Genomic DNA, 21,450 nt, shown 5'->3' with positions numbered 1-21,450 from the left:
AGTGACAGTTTCTTGAATGAATGGAAAATGTCTAAACACTGAGCTTTGCCTGGCTGCCTGCTTGAATATTACAAGTCTGCATTTTGTATTGAAAACATTTAAATTGTTTTTAATCATGCCCGTTATATACTGCAAGAACTGGACAGAGAAATGATGCTTCGACCACATACTGCCCCCGTCATCATTCACTAACAAAGTGAATTTTGCTGGTCTAAGTCATTAGAAACTATTCTAATGGATAATCCCGCCAAGAACTGTGAAATCAGCTTACTGTGGGGCTCTTACTGCCACAGAGCAAAACATTTGTCAGTGTGTGGCTGTGCCGTCATCTGGAGCTGAGCCCTCAGCCTAAAGAAACATTTCATGTAATTTAAAACAGAGCGAGTCATTCATTGAAAGTCTGACTCGTACATTAACACATGCAGACAGTTGATGCACAGGGACATGCTATGCTTTTGCCCATCTGAAAATGTGATTTTAAAAACGGAACGCATCAGATTCAGTTTTAGGTGATTGGATCATTTAGTTGTTGAGCATAATACATTTATTGATGAAGTTAAATGTTTTATTTTCTGTTTTTAAACAAATGTGTTTTTTAAACACATGCAAAGTAGAACATAAAAGACGAAATGAGCAAACTGGGTTCTCTTCAAACTCGGATCTTTGAAAAGTGTCTTTAAGGAGGAGAATTTATGTCAAATAAGGAAATGCTTTGTTGTCACCAGGATATGCAAACTCACCAAGGTTTATGCAAACTTTATCTTGGCATGCACATTTACTGTCCTGTTCCTCAGCAACAGCCAAACATTACTCTTGCTTCTAGGTGTTGGCCTTACTTAGAGGAGTGTTTAAAATCCTGCTAGAGCTCTGTTACATCCTCCTCAATCCAGTGTCATGCCTTTTCACATAATGTTGACATAAAGTGGGAGTTAAGGTTATCCTCAGGGCCAGTCTTTCACAGAGAAGGGTCAACAAAAATACAATAAAAAACAAGGCTATGTGTGAGGGAGAAAAAAAGAAAATTACAGAAGACAGAACAAACAAGATAATCAGTAGGGAGGGGAGATTGAGGTCTTACATTTTGATTCGATACAACCTCTTTATTCTCTTTACTTTCTCTTAGTGTTCTGTAATTGAACACAAACACAGTCTTTTTCTTCCTTCGCACTGACAGAGCGTCATCAGAGAGAGGCTAAGTGATGGAGATGGCTCTCAGATGCTTTTATTGCCTGCCTGCCTCTCTCTCAACACTCCTCTCCCTCTCTTCATCCTCGTGCTGTTGCTCCTCTCTGGAGGGGTTTCCACTGTTGTTTGTCTTCCTGCCAGTCAAGTTTTAGATGGCTGGATATGTCACAGCTTACTTGAACACACAGTTTTTGTCCCTTAGTGCATGTTTCTCTGACAACCAGCGCACCTAAAACATGAGGTGTACACACACACACACACACACACACACACACACACACACACACACACACACTGATGGCTCTCTGATTAGACTGAATGAAACATTTGTAGGTGCAGTGTTTTGCTGAGGCACATGGAACCATCACAGACTCTCATTAATGATAGATAATGTTGTTGCCGTCACACACTAAATAGCGCTGTCATATTTCATTGTAGTGTAATCACAGGTTTCACATTGTATCCAAGCAGCAAAAAACAACATCTTAGCCTTCTTTTCCCAGAAAAAGATCTCAGTATTCTAACTAGATTCAGATTATTTTTGCTTTTGGGGCATATTTATGTCAATTAGAGTATTTAAGAGTCAACTGCGCATGGTTTTTAGAAATAGTTAGTTTATGAAACAGGGAAGTTCTTTGTCACTAGAGGTCTGATGGTGTCAGGTCCCTCTCTACAGTCAAGACAACTACACATGTAGGCTATGTATGTGTGTCTGTTGTTTTTTTGTGTCACACTAAGCTTGTCCCTACCTCCAAAAACAGATTCAAGGCTCATGTGTTATGTTGTATTGTTCAGACCTAGTTATCAGAGCCACACTCAGTCCCCAGGCGAAACACTCTATACAGGCCAGTTTGTCTCTACAATACTGGGGAATCTGGGTTCCCATGGATGACTTGACTGAAGCCTGTTCATTCATGACTGGAGCACAATACAAGTGCCTCCTGATATTTCACTGATAGCCTCGATATCCAGGCTCAGAGAATAGTAAGGCTTCGCGATCCTTGAGGGGGGGAAATAATTCTATGATAATGACGCCCTCTTACAAATTGTTAAAGTTTTCTTTAACTCCCCTTATTTGAGTTTGTGTTGAAATGATTAACACGTTGAAATGATGTCTCTGATATATTTTGTCTCTTTGTTTTTTTTTGTTGTTGTTTCATGATTTGTTTTTCATCACACATACCAGTGAGGGAAGTAACTTGACCCCGGCGCATCACTATCCCGACTTCCGCTTCAAGACCTACGCTCCGCTGGCCTTCAGATACTTCAGGGATCTGTTTGGCATCAAACCAGATGACTACCTGGTAAGAGATCAACCTTTACACGATCATGCTCACCCAAAAGCTAGATCTCTAGTTCAGTATCTCTGCTTTATAAAAACATACTTACTAAAAGTCAAGCAAGTGTTGAGGGTGTATTATGGGCATTCTTAAATTAGTGATCACCATTGTATACCTAAACTAAGGCGCCATGTAACGTCAGATATAATTCACCACTGTATGCTTGAGTTTCCCCCAGAAAAAGGCAATAGTTACATGTTTGAAAATCTTTAAAGACAAACTGGAGTAGTGACTTTTTTCTAGCCGGAAGGTTTTCGCTAACCCCAATTTAAATGCCTATTCTCTATTTAAAACTACAGATCAGCCAAACATCATTATGCAAGGATAAGACAGGGCTGAAGGGAGTAAACAATGGCGGTGGCGTTGAAGGTATTAGATGTAATACCTGGGCTAACAGGGTGTGCCCTCATTATGACGTCTTTAAACAGCTCCTAATGTTGCATGATGATTATGTAATGATGTTAAAAAACCCAGACTGAGAAAGAGAAAATCATTTCCTGAAAGATGCTCTGCATATGTATTAAACAGTTTTTGGATCATTTTTTTTGCTTCTTATTTGCACATGTTGTCCTGTGTGAAAATATTCTCCATCTGACCCCACGGGTGTCTCACGAGGTGTGTTCAATCAGCCCTGTCAAAACCATTATTCACACACGTTACACACCACCCTGTATGTTAATTTAATTGGCTGTTCACCAAGGAGCACCTTGTTGCCATATTCATCCCTACTTAACACGTACGCCTCTTGCTCAGAAACAAATTAGATTTGGTGTAATCGTGTTTGAGCTTTGTTTTATTGGGAAGCTGTTTCCTGTTTTCTCCCTGCCTTCAAGCCTTTTCAAAACCCTACAGCTGCATTCTTGTTTTTGAATACTAAATATGTTTTTTTTTGCATGAGGGAAAAACAAAGGTCTGTGAAAACAGCACAGATGAAATTTAACTTAGAGACAATTAACAGAAGAGGGCATAAGGCACTGCCGCTTGGAGGATGTTCTGCTTATTGATGTCTTTGAGGTGAAGATAATTTAATTTAGACACAAGCCAGGCAGAAAACAGAGAACACACACACACACTCATAAGCACACATACACATGCACTGTATCCTGAATGTAAATACAATAACAGGGATATGTTTGTGCTTGTGGTAACTTAACGTGATGATGGTCATCAGTGGGTGAGTCTCTGGAGAGGGAGTCTCCTCAAGTGTTTCTCCTCTCCCCTGAAAATGTTGCACTCGTAATGCACTGATTAACATCCAACCTTATCCTCGGCCAGCTGCCCTCACTGGCCCTCCCTCCTGACTTGCCATGCTGAGATGACAGCTCATTAACGTGGCTGTGGAGTTGATGTTTAGGTCTATGTTAGTGGGCTTGTTTTCTATTTGTCAGGGTTTTGATCCTGTGATCTGGATCTGGTATTTCAGCTAATCATTCATTCCTGTTTGGTTTTGTTTTTTTTAAATTTAGAAAACCTGAAGGCTAATGTGAGCTGTTGTCTGGTATTAGCTGATGAATTATTTACCGTACATTTCCAAAGGAAATGAAAACCACAGTTTTTCCCTTCGTTACTAAATAAACCAAACATCCCTCTGGTGTAGCACTTTATTTATCATGTTTTCCCTAAAAAAGAAGGTTAAATGTTTACCATGTTGTTCCACGTGTTAAGAGCTGTGTATGTTTTCCTTCCTCAGTACTCAATGGTGAATGAGCCTCTCATCGAGCTAACCAACCCGGGGGCCAGCGGCTCTCTCTTCTACCTAACTAGCGATGACGAGTTCATCATTAAAACCGTCCAGCACAAAGAGGCCAAGTTTCTGCAGAGACTGCTGCCTGGATACTACATGGTGAGACGTTCTACATGTAGGTTTCTCAATGAGGTTGAGAAATCTACTCAGTGTTGATGGGGGTCTTAAACCCCTTTGAACTGATTACTCAACAGATGTTTTTGTGGCATAAATGAGTTGCAGAGAACACTGTCAGGCTGAGAAGTGTCGCAGTCAAGAAGGTTGAGGACATGTGGGCTGCATGCACAGAAGTTGAGCCCCTACTCAAACAGTAACCTATAAGCATTTTAAGAAACCCTGGACCCATACTGGTGTTTACCTCACACTTCTTTAGATTGTAAAAGAAAAGAAGCTTACAAAAAAAAAGTAACATGGTAATTTGGATATTTTAACACTTTTTTAATTTAGAAAAATTGGTCTGTTTTTGGTTTTCTGCAGTAATGTAAATACCCCAAATGTTTTTATTTTGTTAGGTCATTTACAACATATTTATAACCAAAACAGAAACCAGGAACCAAACTGTTTCCATTTATCATACTTACAGCTTCCTTATTAGATAGTAAGAGTACAGTCAATCAAATGATCCCCAAATTTGGATCCCGGTCACAACATTGTTACTGAAGCTGTCTTTCAACTCCCAGAACCTGAACCAGAATCTACGCACACTACTGCCCAAGTTCTACGGACTCTACTGCATCCAGTCCGGAGGAATCAACATCCGACTGGTGGTGATGAACAATGTGCTGCCGCGCTCCGTCAAAATGAACTACAAATACGACCTGAAGGGATCAACCTACAAGAGACGAGCGTCCAGGAAGGAGAGAGAGAAGGCCTCTCCGACCTACAAAGACCTGGATTTTCAGGACATGCATGAAGAAGGGCTTTACTTTGACCCGGAGACATACAACAACCTAATGAAGACCCTGCAGAGAGACTGTCGGGTAAGTGGTTGTCTCTGTCTTTTCATTGCACTGATTTTTAAGTTACAAAGTCAAACCCCCACAGAAAAGTCTCTTTAATTCCATAAAAGGAAACTGCATAACAAACAAACCAAGTCCAGATTCAGATGATTTTCATTACCAGAATGCTTTCCTTCAACTGGCAAATGTCATTGAATTCTCGTGTCTTCATTCCCTCACTAAATCATCTTGACCTCTGTGTAGCAAAGCCCCTCATGGACAACATGTCATGTGCAGAGTTAGATCTCAGAGCAGATTGCTTTGAACCTGGGAATTGACTTAAGTTAAGGGACATTAATGTTGAAGGGTTGTTATTGGCCTCTCATTCTTGTGACTCATTATGCAATAATACACACACAATAAGTCTAAAATTGATGTGTGCATGTGTGCATCTTAAATTGGAGAAAAGGAGTTTTCCATCTTTTTGCACAGCGTGTTCTTCAGAGCGAGCTCTCAGTTTGCCCCGGGCTCTGTGCTCCTGTCCCTCTGCTGCTTTGTTTCTGTACATGATGGCTCTCAAAACATCCAGTGCAATTTAGACATGATCCTGGTAGCGTGAGAGACTCGGAGCTCAGACCAAAGATGGTTCCCCAGTCAAAAGCCTTACATTCTTCTTCTATTTTTTTTTCACTGAGGCAAGAAAACAGCTGGATGAGGAAATTGGAGTTCAGTAGTTGACGTAGTCTGTGCTCATGTGATGTTATATCCATGTTCATTATCCTACCTTGAAAGCATGCAAACATGGATTGTGAGTCCAGGAAAGTGTAGTGTGGTAAATGGAAAAAGGATGGAGCAGGCCTTCAGGCTTTGTAAGTAAAAAGAAAAGAAGCGCTTGTTTTGGCCTGCCCTTTGCATTTGAAATAACAACAACAGAGTCACTGTGGTAATCATAGAGTTACAGCCAAGAAATGTGAAAGATAACGCCACTGATCAAATGATTTGGAATGATACATCTTGCTTCAAACTGTACAAGAAGTTGTTTGTATTGGTTCTCAATGAACCAAATATGTATTTCTGTAGTGACATTCATGCACGGTTAAAAAGGGGGATGAGGTCTAGGGTTATTGGAGTAGCTTTATGAGTGATGACAGTATGGCTGGTATAATATGTTTTACTCTCATAGTGGCTGGTTAATGATGGGGATTAAAACCTAAAGCCCCCTCTGTTGTAATCCCATTTGTTCTGCATGAAAAACAGTAATTGCACACACACACACACACACACACACACACACACACACACACACACACACACACACACACCCTTTCAGAATACACACTGTTTTCATATGGGGCACCTACTGTGATCTGAAACCTGTGTCCCTATTCCTAAGTACAAAGAGTTGTTCCTACTCACAAAGAAAATTCTCAGAATCAGGACATTTTCTAAGAACTTCCCCTTGAAGTAAGGACTAGATCCTGGTGAAGATATAAGTTATTCACAAAGCATCTTAGCCCTCAAGAGAGCTCCTGTGGTGTAAAACTGTTTGGAGGAGTGAGGAGGGCTTTTAAGAGGCTTAATATGATTTTCAAAAATGAAAATCCAGATTTTCTCTTCATCCTATTTCGTCACTCCCCTGGGGGGCCCCTAGTTCACATTCTTCCCCATAGTTAACTTCCTACAGAGTGGCTGAGTGTCCCCTGTTATGTTGTAACCAGCCGCCTGGATTTAGCTGAAGTTGCTTTGCCTACACTGTACTTTGGCTGTAGCCTGAAACTGCATAGTGCTCTTTTAAAGACACGTTTACAGCTTGCATTTTAACCCCTAAAGAGAAGTTACTTTATTAATATTCAAAGGGAAATTCAGTTTCAGGCTTTTTAGTTACATTTTATTGATAAAATGTAAGCATGAGCAAAACATATTTCGAGTCACGACTTTGCCATTTATATATTTTTTTGTTTTATGTGAAATAAATTGATTAAAATCATGAATCGAATTTGGTGTGAAAAAATATTATTTTATATTTAAGCCATATCTCCAGCCCTAGCAGACATTTCAATCCTTTTTTCACTTTTGTTAGTGCATGATTAAAGGCCCTTAACGTGCTAATGTAACTGCATGTCAGCATGTGAAGAGGCTGCTGCACGAGTGGCGATGTGTTTTCATGTGTAAGCTATTTACTCTTAAATTATGGCTTACAAATTATTCAACAGAGATGATAATTGCATATTGTTCATCATTACACCATGTTTGACTGATGCTGTGATTGGGTTCAATCAATTTCAGTGTCCATCTATGCCAGTTATCACTAAGAGAGCTTGTTTTTCACCATGTTCCAACTTCTGAAAATGTGTCTTACCTAGTTGACCACGCCGCCTCACTGAGATAAAAGTTTCTGTCCCTTTCTCGCTTTGAGTTGCACCGAGAATGTTCTTATATCTAAGCTTGGACTCTTTGATAGAAAGGGGGCATTTTGTGCCTTTGTTTTAGAGGTAGATCAGATAGAGTCAGAAACGAGGGAGAGAGAGAGACTGGAGAACGACATGTGGGAAGTGAGCCTGATTCAGACCCGTGGAGCCCGCTCTGAAGGACTTTGACCACTATACAGTACATGCTACAACTACTATGCTACCGGTGCCCCATTGCTAGGATGTGTTAGGCCAAGTTAGGATTCTCTCGGAGGATTCTCAGATTTATTGTGAATACGGCCACTGGAACCTGACCAGGATCTTACTGTAAGTGTTACAATGTTACAGTTCACTTAGCAGACGCTTTTATCCAAAGCGACGTACATCAGAGATTGGCGGTCAGTGTATCAGAAAAAGCCCACAGACCTGTAACTGAGACTTCCCGTCAGACTTCCTGCTGGGACCTTCCTGAAACCTGTCAGAACTGGCAACCCTGCATGGCACCACACAGCTAATGACTTAATGACTTCCATATCACCAGCCTCAGCTTAAAGTTCACATTTTTAGTGTGTGGGAAATTGGAATAAAAAAAACCTTTATAGCCAAACTCTGATTGATGACGCATGAAACTGAATTAGCGTTAATGAACAGTGTGATGCTGTGGGTATATTTAGTTTGTCCTGTTAGGTAGCAGAGCTCTACTCTCTTCTCTCACCCTCCTTTCTGAGTTAATGAAAAAGAAGATTTATATTAGAAGATACCAAAGTAGTGGACATAATTGTACTTTACTTGAATATTTTCATCTAATGCTTCAACATTTCAGATGGAGATATTGTACTTTTACTACACTATCGTAGTGAAATGAATAAGAGCTTAAATAATTTGAAGTTGAACTACACAATCACTGTGAAGGCTCCCTTTTGACTCTGAGTAATAGTGACATCTTTTTTAATCAGTTTGATTAGATTTTCTTCTCTTCAAACTAAACAACCAAACTTATTATCAATAAAATGATGATGAAATCTGTTGTTAAAATTATCATGAGTTGCAACCCATTAAAACAATGTTAAAAATGAGCTTCAGCTCAGCTGAAAAATCCTGATTTGAAATGAGGCATTGGTGACTACTTTCTTATAATATATTTTGTAAATGAGTATATTGTGGTAATAATATTATTTATTGACTTTACTGACTTTATTCTTAAATATGTGAACTTTTCTATTGCAGGGCTTCTACAAGTGTTAGTCATTAGTCATGTTGCTTTAGTAAAAGATCTTAATAATTAATACTTAAATGATGAAATAACATGACTTTCTGATTTATGGAAGAGTATTCAGTTTTTCCCACACTAGTTTGTTGTTCAGTGTTGCTCATGTGAGAAAGTGGAGATCTTAAGCCATACTGTGTAAGCAGATGTGAACAACTGTGACTTTTCCACATCTGAAGTCAAATCGTACCTCGACTGCTTTTGGACAGACCTGGTTCTTGTGATGTTTGTTTAAAGTTGCCAGGAATTCGTAGGGAAATTCAAATGATCTCGTCATGTTATGGCTCCTCTCATCATTAACTAACATGCTGACTTCCTCTTTGTTCTCAGAAAGATATCCTCTCTTCTTGCTAAGTCAGTGGTTTCTTTAATGAAACCTGAAAGCACACTCATATTAACAGTTTGCAACAGCCTTCCTACCATATGTGTTCATGTAGGAGTGCAGGCCTCTGTATGCCACATGTGTAATGTATATTGTGTTGTGTTTATGTGAATGAGAGTGTTGACCAGCAGCTGTGACAGACTCTGTGCTGTACAGTTTGTTATTGTCACGGCTTCCTGCTCTCGCCTCCTGAGCGGGAAGCAAAGTGCCCTCTAAGCAGAATCAGCGTCCATTTTCATGAGTAAGCAGCTAACCCTGTCACCCCAGGAGAGGCTGCTGATCAAAACACAGAGGAGGGTCTGCAAACACCAAGCGACAGGGGGGTGCGAGGCGTTTAGTGAACAAGGAAATGAAGGAGGGGGGGAGATAGTTGTCCTATTAAAGAACGTGTGGTGAGGCCTCTGGAAAGCACATTTTTACTGTTTTTGCTTGGCTTGAAGCGCTGTGATTTCTGTTTCATAGGAATGTGGGAGGTGAAAGTTAAAGCGCAAAGCTCAAAAAATGAGCAGAAGACGAGTAGCAATGACTTTCCGGGAATCCGATATTTGTTCCTTTTAGTCTTTTCTCTGCAGCTCCCCTGATACTCCCATAATGCCAAAACAACACGAGGCATTAATAATTCATGTTGAACTCTAATGTACAGAGAGAAAGAAAGTGTGAGTGAATGTGTGTTGATGGTATTTCCTGATGGGTGAGTCTGATTTCACTGAGAATCAACTCATGTCCCTGTTGCGTTACAGTGACTGTGCTGAGCTGTGATTAAGATGTGATGAATTTAGTGATGCTGTTTAAGATGTCAGGCTGTCCAGAGGTTTTTCCTCTCAGCAAAATGTGTAGGTCTAGTAATCGCATCATTTCTGTGACAACCCTGACACAATGTCATCTTGTGCGGTTTTGTCTCAATTCTGTGTGAGAATCAGCGAAACAGGAGTTCTTCAATTTCACGTTTGAACAAGAGTCGATATAAGGATTCAATGTAGGCATGCATTCTTGGAAGTGGCACAGAAGCCTGGCCAATCATAAACAACAATTTACTGTATGTTCCCCCTCTCCGCGGCCATGTGATGCTGTGACAACAATGGTTTCTCTCACGCTCAGCTGCGGAAAAGTAAGGGCGTCTCTGACCTTGCAGTCAGAAGTCAGTGCAGCTACAACAAAGATCCTGAACCACAGTCACAGCACATGGCTGTAACCTTTTTATAACCCAGGTCTAAGGCCGCCTATAATGTTTTTTTTTTTTTTTTTTGCTGATCTCCTGCTGACTGTATGGTGTTGATAAACTAGTATTGCTTGGACTGGAAAACCTTAACACATAATTTGGAATTCACAGATTTTGCCTGAATCTGTGAACTTTTTTTTTGTACTGGATACTTTATAAGGAGATGAAAAATACATTTGGTTTACAGTTTATAAAGTGCTTGGGTTCAATCCAATGTAATCTAATACAGTAGTTCTACAACAATGGACAGTTGTTACAAGGTGACCTGCCAAGCGACTGCAGATGTAAATGAGCTCTAAGGTACAATGCATCAAATGGAAACATGAACGTTTAATATTGTACACAGTCCCTTTACAATGACAACAATTTGCTAAAAATAAACACGACAAGTGAGTTTTATGAACTAGGTTTATGTGGAACCAAAGATGAATAAGAGTACTGTGTTATGTCCTATTGTTAACTCTACATGTGAGGCTGAGTCGTCATTAACTGAAGTGTTATATGACTGCTCAAGTCACACCCAGCTATCCTTCATCTAATGTGGTAGTAATCTGGGTAGTAGCAGGTTGTACGAATGAATAATTGATGTATAGTAGAGCAGTGTCAGTCCTGTGATTGTAACTGAACCCAGGCTTAATGTCACAGCAAAACGACTCATAGTTAAGAAGCATGCAGTGTGTAAATGTCACTGCAAAGCGAGGCACCATGGTGAGCACAGTGGAGCTCGTACTGACTGAGGCAGTTAGGCAGAGAAGGGCTTCACGTTTGAATTTAGTGAAAAATATAAATGGTTTGGCCAAGATCAGACAACAAAACAACAACACTGTATTAAAAAAACAATAGAGAAGTGTTGCTTCGGTGGACACCCAAACACTGAGGATCAGAAATAGTCCACTCCACTCACTTTTAGTTTTAAGAAACTAAAGAAAGTCTCACAGAGAAAAATAATAACAGAAAAAGCTGCTGTTTCTTGTTTTTTTTGCTGTGAAGGTTTGATTATGTGCTGGCTAAAGTTGGGGCCAGGACCAGCAGTGATGTCCGTCTGTAGGCAGTCTGGTGTGTATGGCTCTATTCAAAATGGCTGCAGTTTGAATAGGCTGGGGGAGTACAAGTGACAGGAGGCAAATTGTTGATATGGAAAAAGCAAAGCTCAAACAAAAGCCCCAGTGTTTGTACGGGTCTGTCTTTATGTCTATTTTGTATTCGTGTGTCTGAGTCTGGATGTGTGTGTGTCTCTCATACAAATGCAAATTGTATTTAGAACCGACACAAATAACGTTTCTGACCACGCGTCGAAAATGCCTCATCTAGAGGAAGATAAGAGGAAGTTGTAGGTCAGCTTCGAAACACTTTTGGTCTCACATTCTTCACACAGATAGGCCAGCTTTCTCTGGATTCTGGGTCACGACTCTCTTCGATTATAGCCTATATGATTTTTTTAATTGCTTCTAATCCTATTGGTTTAGCAATGTGTTGTTTAAGTTGTATAAGTGAGATTATCCTAGACAATAATAGTCAACCTCAAACAAACATCAGGCTTAGGTTTTGCTCTGACTATTTCTTTATCTCTGAAGCAACTTTAGAAACATACATTTTGGAATTGTAGGGAGTTTTTTGACAGACAAGGCTTTTGGTTTTGATTTCTTACATCAAGGGAATTTAAGAGACTAAATGTATTTTTTCAAACTCTTTGTAAAAAAAATATTCAAATCACCATTTCTGTCAATTTATACTTTTTGTATTTCTCTTTCAGCCCTTTGTTAATGCTTCATTTAAAGCTCAATTTAAGAATTATGACCCAGAACAGTAACTTTTTTGTCCAGTCTAGGTCATCAGATAAGCCCAGCTACCTGGCAGTGACCCTAATCCAGTTCTCCGATCAGACTCCTGCCTCTCTGTCTCGCCTTGTCTTGCCGTGACGGCTGTGCTTGAGCAGTGGGAGACAGAAAGTCGCAGAGTTTCTGGGAAACCGGGCAAAAGGCTCCTCAGACGGGTCAATGTGTAACACTTGGCTCAGTGTGGAGAAACACCTTGTTTATTTTGCTCAAACCTGCGTTGAGCAGAGATTTTCTTTTGCAAGCTCAAGGCCTTTGAGCTGGGAAGCACATTAGAGAATTCAAGTGTTAAGGGATAATAAGAATGAGATTCCCTATAAATGTCATAATGATTCTTGATTCACCTTCAGGGAGCTACAGGTGAAGAATTTAGTCCAGAAGCAAAGTTGCATTCAGTGTTCAAACAGGTCACAGGAAATATGATGTTTATTACAATCTGATTCATGTAAATGGACTTTTTGTGCATTTCTTCTTTTAACCACATGCCTTGTTACTTCCTGTAGGTGCTGGAGAGTTTTAAGATCATGGACTACAGCCTACTGCTGGGTGTTCACATTCTGGACCACAGCCAGAGAGAGGGGGGTGAGCCAGGCCAGGCAGGGGGGGACGGGAGGAGACCTGTGGGTCAGAGGGTGCTTTACTCCACCGCCATGGAGTCCATCCAGGGAGACGGCAAGGCAGCTGAAGCTCTCACCACAGACGACACGTGAGTGGGCTCAGCTGGGGGAAAACACACATTATGCTCACATATTTGGCCACACATACTCTGAGTGTGTGTGTGTGTGTGTGTGTGTGTGTGTGTGTGTGTGTGTGTGTGTGTGTGTGTCTCTCTCTTAATCTCCACCTTTTCTCTGACAGACACAGTTATACAACCAAGATCATAATTCTCACACAGTGTACACACAGTCCGGCTCTCTTATAACCATACTTCAGCCACAGCCACTGGCCTGCTTATTAGCAGCAATAAAGCTGATAATACTAATACCGTCTGGGCCCTTTTACAAACATTGTTTCCTGCGTTGCAGAAGAAAAATAGTTGCGAGTCTTTGACTGCTGCTGTTGCGTCTTACTCTGTTTCAGGATGGGTGGCATCCCCGCCAAAACACACAAAGAGGAAAAGCTTCTCATCTTCCTGGGTATCATCGACATTCTACAGTCGTATAGGTATGGTAACTTATCGATGAATTAATTCATCTGAATACTTGTTGGGTCATAAAAACAATTGACTTGATCAGCAGTAAAATGCCTCTCCAGTAGCCGCTGATACAGATGTGACCATTAACAGAGAATGAACATGATTAGGTAAAGCTCTCCGGAGTTTTCACCTGGTTAAAATAAGATAAGATACAACTTTATTTATTCTGAAGGAAATTCTTGTGCCAGGTTGCTTCAACATTACAACACAGGAAGAAGGCTTTGTATATGCAAGCTATAGTAATAGTGGCATGAAGGAATATTGCACATGGTAATAAACACAATAAAGCCTGATATGGAAAGTAATGTTGCACATGATAGTCAAACATTCAAAGCCAGGTTTATCCCATCTGTAGAGTAACATTGCAAATGTGAGTGATAGAACATCTGCGGACATTGAAAGATCTGGATCTCCTGAGAAAATACAGGCGGCTCTGACCCTTCTTATAGACTGTGTTTTTAGTGCAGTCCAGTTTACTGCCAATGTGGACACCCAGTTATTTTATCGTCCACAACGTCCACCTCTTTACACTTGATGATGACCGCGTTAGGAGAGGTCGTGTGTGTCCTGAAGTCCTCCACCAAGTCCTTTGTATTTTTGTATGTTGAGCTGCAGGTGGTTTAGTCCACACTACATAGCACTCCACAAACCAGTCCACCACACTCCTGTCGTCAGTCCCCTGACCCCTTAAGATACAGCCCACAAAGGCAGAGTCATCCAAAAAAAGTTTTTTGGAATAAAACAGACTGATATTGATGTCTCTTAAAGACCTACAAGAACAAACCAGACCATCAGCATAATGTTTTTATATTTCTATGTGATAATGTTTGGTGTTTGACACAGGCTTCTCAACATCAGCCTGCATTGATGGAAAGAGCTCCAAGTTGGATTTGTCACACTCCTAAAAGGACTGAGGACATTTGAATCCATCCACCATGGATAGATAAATGGACACAGCATACATCATACCTTTAATTTTTTTTTTTTGTCCTGAGACTAAAAATGTGGGGAAACTCCAGTTTTTCAAACGTGGGTAAATTGAATCATCATCTCTGTGAGCCTGTTTGGTTGAGGCATCAGGTGCACTCATGGTGGGTAAGCTGAGATCAGGTCAGACAGGCAGGATGAGCAGGCCCAATTTGTCCCTTATCTTATTGTCGCTTCTCTTTAAGACACTTTTACATAACCTTATGCAAAAGTATTATTTTGGCCAACAGCTGAAAAGTGACCTTGGTTTTTGTCATACCAACAGGGAAGGGGGAAGTATAAAGAGAAGGTTGTTGGGCCAGTGGGTACTTAATGACAAGCTTTCTTCTTGTTTTTTTTCTCTCTCTCTCCAGGTTCATTAAAAAGTTGGAACACTCGTGGAAAGCTCTGGTGTATGATGGCGTAAGTGGATACTCTGCTGCTTTCATGAATGAGCCTTTTATTTGGTCTTAGTTTTACATGTGCTGATAAAAGCCTAACATTTTCTCTGCCTGTCCTCAGGACTCAGTGTCGGTGCACAGGCCCGGGTTTTATGCCAGCCGCTTCCTCAAGTTCATGAGCACACGGGTCTTCAGGAAGAACCAACGTAAGTCTGCAGGATTGTTGTCCAACATGTGTTGCAAAAGAGCAAAGAGAAGGGCGAGTAATGGGTAGAAGGAAGTTCTTCTCTGATAAGAAAGTCAATCTTTTGCCAGTTTTAATTTTCTATTGCATCAGCTGTAACGTACTTGTCACATTTAAAGTATTATTGTTTCCTTGTTTTGTCTTTGCTTCACAGAAGGAACATTTTATTTTTTTATTTTTTTCGACTCTCAAGCATTTGATGCACATGATCTGTGATGTGCAGGGTTTAATTTAATTGTTGTTTTGCCATCCAGTAACAAAAGCACACAATCACAAATCATTGAGTTGGATACGAATATTTCGTTTAACTCCTTAAATTAAGATTAGGTTAATCCCCTTCAAAAAAATCCCCCTCACCATGCAGAAATGAGCCAAGCAGACCTCATAGTTGCATCACAGCCATTTATGATGTGTTTCAACCAGCAGAATCTGCAGAAGGTTGCAGCTTTATGCAAAACCTCAAGAAGTAGTTCTGGAAATGTGCATTTGCACCACGTTTAGTGTTAATGTTATGCAACCATGTGGAGGGGGCAAAATCATGGATGAAGCAAAGATTTGAGGATTTTGCAGCGCTATAAACCATCGCCAAGTCCCGTCAGAGGGGGATGATGGGAAAGGATTTAATTTCATGCCCTGCTTTGGAGGAAAGGATGACTTAGGGCACACTTGTGTAATTGTCATTATGCATTTTAACAGTACAGAAACTTAGCTGATTATTTTGGAGGCAGAGCAATAGAGATGTATTGTGTGTGAACATAGCTTCAATTAAATTCATCATCTCTTTCCAATATCCCCTCCAATTATCTTCTCCCCTTGCTCCTTCTGTTTCCCTGAATCTTTTTTTTTACGTTCTTTATCTCACTTGTGTGCTCCTTTTTCTTTTCTTTTTTTCTGTTGCTCTGCAGCACTTCGATTCTCCCCTTCAAAGAGGACTCGTACATCCATCCCGGCTCTGAAGTCTTCCTCACAGGAGATCCTTTCATCACAGGCGGATGAGAGGAACGAGGAGGACAGGAGGGTCAGGCTGGGAGGAGCGTGCAGTCTGGCAAGTCTGGATGGACAAGGTACGACAAAACTTTGCTTCCATAGTTTACTTTAAGCAATTTCCTCTGTTGGTAAGACATCTCACCTTGTGAATGTTAAACAACATTCAAGGATGTTTTAAAAAACTCAAAACCTGAATGATTCGATCATAAATGCACTTTAACAACTTCTCTGCCCTCTAATCCGCTGTTTGAGTCATGTTTTAGTTTTTGTGGTTTACTTGAGCATTTTTAGAAAAACTCATAAACAGCCACTTCCATTTGCCCATAAAAATGTTCTTTCAGCTCAGCCTTGGGGGTGCTGTCACTGGATGATACAGTAGTTGGCCATAATGGAAAGAAAACAGACTGTAACTTGTTATAAACAGTCATTCAGATCCACAGTGTGCATAAAATAATAGAGTAGTTTAACTTACCTTCCCTCTTTTACTTTATCTCATAATTACAATCTGACCCCAGAACAAGAAGTTATATGAATCAGGTCTGTGAGGAAGGGTGAAGGTGTCATTGAATGAATGGTTACGGTATGATTGGTAAGTTCAGCAGTAGAGTCTGACCTTTGCATTTGGTCATAAAAAACCAAGGTGTGTGCCTGAGTTTGCAGCGGAAAGAGAAGTAATGTGTCATGTTTCCTCTTTAACTTCACGTTTTAGTTTTTCCAACTAAGCATCTCAAACCATCAGCTCCGGCTGTGACACAACACACGATGAGGCAATTTGAATTGCGCAATCTTTATGTCTTTGTACTGTGAATGAGACTGAAAGAGGACAGAGAAAAGAAAGTTTAAACATTCATGATATAACTTCAAATTCTCTTCTCTTGTCTCAGTCAGTTGGATTACATGAAGAGGAGATAATGAGTGCCAGCTCTGTGTTTTGATCAATTCACCTGCACTTAGCTTTATTGATCATATTGACTGACTAATGGGGGATTTAAGGTTTCACAAGAAATGATGGGTGTTAGTTGATGAGTGTTTTCTCACTTAAAAGGGGAACATATTTTATGAGAAAAGTTCAGTTTACTCCTTTTGGATACCACTCTGGCTGTAAAAAGGAGTATCCAAAACATGTAAGTGGACCTGAAGAAGCTTTCAATCAGATATATGTTATTCCTGCAGGGGCCCAAAAACATCAAATTAAAGAAAAAACCCCGGGATACAAACTGGGGCCTTGTATTTTGAAAGACGTTCAGTCCTTATAGGAGAAGATAGGAACAGAAAGCACATCTTTTCCTTTGTCTAAATGATGTTATGATTTTCTCCTCAGTTGTGTTTGATTCGTACGATCGTCCTGATCTGGTCCCTGCCATCCCGTCTTTCTACGAGGGCTCCTCCATGGGAACCATCTCCACCTCCTCCATCTTTGTCAACGTAGACAACCAAACAGAAGAAAGGTGCAGTGCCTGCTTGTTTTTTTTCCTCTCCGTCATTGCTCCCATTATATCAGGACACTCTGTTGATTTAGCAGCAGGTCTGGTAGTTTATATGAGGTTACTGTACACATGATTGACATCAGGACGGGAAGGAAGGCATGCAAATTGGCCACACCCAACGCAAACACACACTCCCTCACACACTTTATTGTCACCTGTGCTCTATTATGACATGGTTTTATTGGTGACATGGGTCATGGGGCAGGTGAGTCACTCAGCTGGCTCGAACACATGCATCCAGCACATAAACACACACAGCCTACAACACATTGAGTGTGCAGTCAAAGGTTGAGTTGTGTGGTTGTGGTCACCATCTTTCACTTTCAAAACATGGACAAAAACTACTCGAAAAAGCTACAGCTACATGAATCTTCTGTCTTATTGTAAAGTCTGATACAAAGGTTACTTTATTAGGAAATTTATATTCAAGCTTTATGTAACTGTCCCTTGACATTAAAGTCTATTTTACGAGGGAGACCTGGCCAAGACGGCACAGCAGTTACATTCTGCTATATCACTTTCTTTTGTGTGTTTATTGGGCAAGCCAAACATATTCCATTCCTTCCATTATTTTGTATAATGTTATACAAGTTTTCTCAAAACTGGAGAGATAGAAAATAAAATGATGATAATAATAGAAATATATATTTTTTGTAATAGAGAAATATAAAATAACAATGAGCACCACACATGCATACAGGTACTCGGATCTCATATACACAAGCAAAGACTAAATCAAGATGAAGTAAGAAACTTACATTTTAAAATTTCAGTGACTTTTAACAAGTCCTTGCCCCCCTCCCACACACACACACACACACACCCCTTGAGGACTAAAGGATTTTCATATTGAATTTTCTGCAAATTATTATACTTTGTTATGGTGCCAAGTTCAATAATTTCTTTTCCCAGACACGTTCACACTCTTGAAACCTTGTAGAGGCGCCTTCTTACTATACATTATGTATTCATAATCACTGTATTATACTAATAGGTGATTGCCCTTCTTATCTACTAAATACTCTGGCTTTTAGTAAAGGGCAGTTTCACACTTCACCTTCTTTGCTCTCGTCGTTTCGATCTCTCACCTCTCAATCTGTCCAGCAGTATCAGGTTCAGCTCCCTTTCCGAGGCACCATTGTGCGACTCGTCTGGTCTTGTCCCCTCATCAGTCACCTGCTGCTGCTCTGACATTGTTCTGTCAACTGTCTTCATAAATATTTAAACAGCGACTTTGACACGGCCTTACTTAGTGCCATTATGCTGCAGAAACCCTGTGACAAAGGAGGACAATCAGGACAGTGGAAACTGTATACAAACCAACAAACATCCATGTTTGACAGCCGCTCTGCCCGTTTCACTAGCAATACCTCATGTTAGGATGCTCCCAGGAAGGCATGTTTAAACATAAAGCTGTTATTTACACATATCTCTCCTCTTATTCATCCATTTATGTCTACAAGTATATTTCTCTACCTGGCTTTTTTTCTGACTTTGAACACAAAAGTAGGCAGTCACATGTCATAAAGGGTAAAAACACATTCCTGAATATATCAGGGAGTCACCTGATCTTCATATAATGATAAAACTCATATCGCCCCCTGGTGGCTGAATATGAAAATGCTATAAGTTTGAATCGATGCAGTCTGTTATTGCACCATTTCATATCATAATTAGATTACATGTGTTTGTGTCTAGTTTGATGTTTTTTTTTGTTTTTGTTAACTGTAGGTTCTCTTTAAAAGGACTTCATGTATTATCCATGTTGTGGTTGTGTTAATAATATCCGTCCCGTTTAGCATTCAGAGATAACATTTTTAGCTTTTTCTTAATCTAAAACCAAAAATGACTTATCTCAGTGCTTATCTGTAATGCTACATATGATCATCTGTGGTACAACATATCCAAGCAAAGGTTTCATTTTGACAAAGTCATTGTTTTCAAATCTTTCAAATCTTCAGATTTTGTTAATTTCCTGTAGGACATTTCTAAGAGTCTCTGAACAGAGGCCTCTGCTTACTTGACTTTATATGTGTTTCCCGTCCTGCCTGCTGTTGCTTTGTCTCCCAGATGTCAGATTCTGTGCATTAGTCATTTCTTTCTTTGTGATTTCTGGTTGATTCTCGCTTTAAAGTTTGTGAAGCTGCTTTATTTGAACCCTCAGTGCTGTCTACTTCATACAGGAGGTTTATATCAAGACATTTTCTATGTTTCAGAGAGGACGTTGGGTCCAGCTCCACGTTCACCCTGGAGGACAGCGCTATCTGCCTCAATTCGGAGCAAAGCACCATGGACGTGGACATAGACCGTGATGACGGATCAGTTCTGGATGTGTACTTGGTGAGTTTTTCTCCATTTGTTATCGCAGGTCATTGTCACATTTTGCTTACACATAAGAATTTGAGATGTTAGGTTATCTGTGTTTAGCTGGAATATATCATGACAAAAAAGGCTTTTACTGCAATGTTCAACCTTCCTTTTCTCTCTTCTCTACAACAGTGAAAGGAGCAGTTTTACAACCTTCATTTCCTCCTGCCAATCATAAGACAATCCCCTCACTCCATTGGACAGACCAGGCTGGCCTTTGACTCCACTTTCAGTGCTGCTACATTCATTTTGCCACACAAACTGCCAACACATGAAAAGACTGAGAATCCTCTCCTGTTCATGGACTGAAAGACAACACAGAGACACAGTGCTGGACATCAGCTGAAACCATGACATATCATGCAATGTGATGAACGTCATACTGAACTGAGAGCCGCTTTTAGAGCACGAGTCAACGCAGTGCCATTTAGTTTTATAATAGGTAAACTGTTCTCAATGCCTTCACAGAGACCTAAAGATTTGTTATATCAACTGTCTATATGAGGAGGGGGTAGAGACATTTCTTTAAATGATTTTTTTTCTACAGACCAGAAATAGAGACTTTCAAAGTTTTTATCTGCATTAGAAGCTGATCAGAGGAGTTTACGATGAATTTATAAAGGCATCTTTGTCCCTGATGAACGGGGACGTGTGGTCACAACATGGAAACAATCTGTATGTGAATCCCCGAGCCAATACAGATGAGAAAGGGCTGATCTGAACAGATGGGATGAAACATAGGAGTACAAACACCGACTGTGATTTGGCAGAAGTGGTCCTATTTCTCCTATCCTTTTATTCCTTGAACCAGTGGCCTTGGCGATGGGCTGCTGTAAAGTGAAGTGAGTAAAGACAGTTACTGGCTGTTTGATCGACCACAGAGCGGAGATGCTGCACTCGCTTTTGATTTAAAAAAAGCACTTTTGACATTGGTTGTGAATGATTACTGTAAGACATATTTTTCTCTGAAGGAGTTGCTTAGGTGGTAGGCTACCTGGCATAAGCACAGATTTGGATATGTGAATATGCACTTTTCTTTTTTTTCTCTTTTTACTCTACAAATGCAACCTCTGTAAGTCATCGATACTACATGTACAGAGAGAGTTAAGGATCATTGTGGATCATTTTTGATGTGGAGCTTCTAGTTTTGTGAGGTTTGCGTCATGACTGAAATGCCTTTACTCAGGATATCCTTTGATACTGAATAAGTGTGTCCTCTTCACAAGTTATGAGACATGCATCCTTCACTCAGACGCTGTCCGATACCTCTTCATCAAAACATTTCCAAACATAAATGTTGAATTCCATGATCACGTGTTGGTTCAGATCATAATTTATTGTGTAAAAATCAATATTTTACCATCTGCTGCAAAATACCTTCATCGCTGAATGTAAAGACAATGCATATTTATATCTAGAAGAGACTCCTATAAATAAACGGCTCAATTACACTGTCTACTGCTAAGTTACTGAAGGCCTTCATCT

The 21,450-nt window shown here is 40.2% G+C and overlaps 1 protein-coding gene across 1 annotated transcript in view; it reads left to right on the top strand.

Annotated features, from left to right (window-relative positions):
* Positions 1–21,421, top strand: part of pip5k1bb (phosphatidylinositol-4-phosphate 5-kinase, type I, beta b) — a 33,266-nt gene extending 11,845 nt beyond the window's left edge. Inside the window, exons 5-15 of the mRNA XM_065965659.1 lie at positions 2,372–2,489; positions 4,216–4,368; positions 4,950–5,249; positions 12,822–13,024; positions 13,399–13,482; positions 14,854–14,902; positions 15,002–15,086; positions 16,030–16,188; positions 17,433–17,559; positions 19,815–19,938; positions 20,098–21,421. Of these exons, the coding sequence (XP_065821731.1) occupies positions 2,372–2,489; positions 4,216–4,368; positions 4,950–5,249; positions 12,822–13,024; positions 13,399–13,482; positions 14,854–14,902; positions 15,002–15,086; positions 16,030–16,188; positions 17,433–17,559; positions 19,815–19,938; positions 20,098–20,100 (1,405 nt within the window). The 3' untranslated portion in view covers positions 20,101–21,421. The remainder of the gene's footprint in view (positions 1–2,371; positions 2,490–4,215; positions 4,369–4,949; positions 5,250–12,821; positions 13,025–13,398; positions 13,483–14,853; positions 14,903–15,001; positions 15,087–16,029; positions 16,189–17,432; positions 17,560–19,814; positions 19,939–20,097) is intronic.
* Positions 21,422–21,450: the final 29 nt, after the last annotated feature.

Source organism: Labrus bergylta, chromosome 2, assembly GCF_963930695.1.
Source record: "Labrus bergylta chromosome 2, fLabBer1.1, whole genome shotgun sequence".
NCBI lineage: Eukaryota > Metazoa > Chordata > Actinopteri > Labriformes > Labridae > Labrus > Labrus bergylta.
The sequence above is the reverse complement of the archived record's forward strand: the minus strand, read 5'-3'. Positions and strand labels throughout refer to the sequence as shown.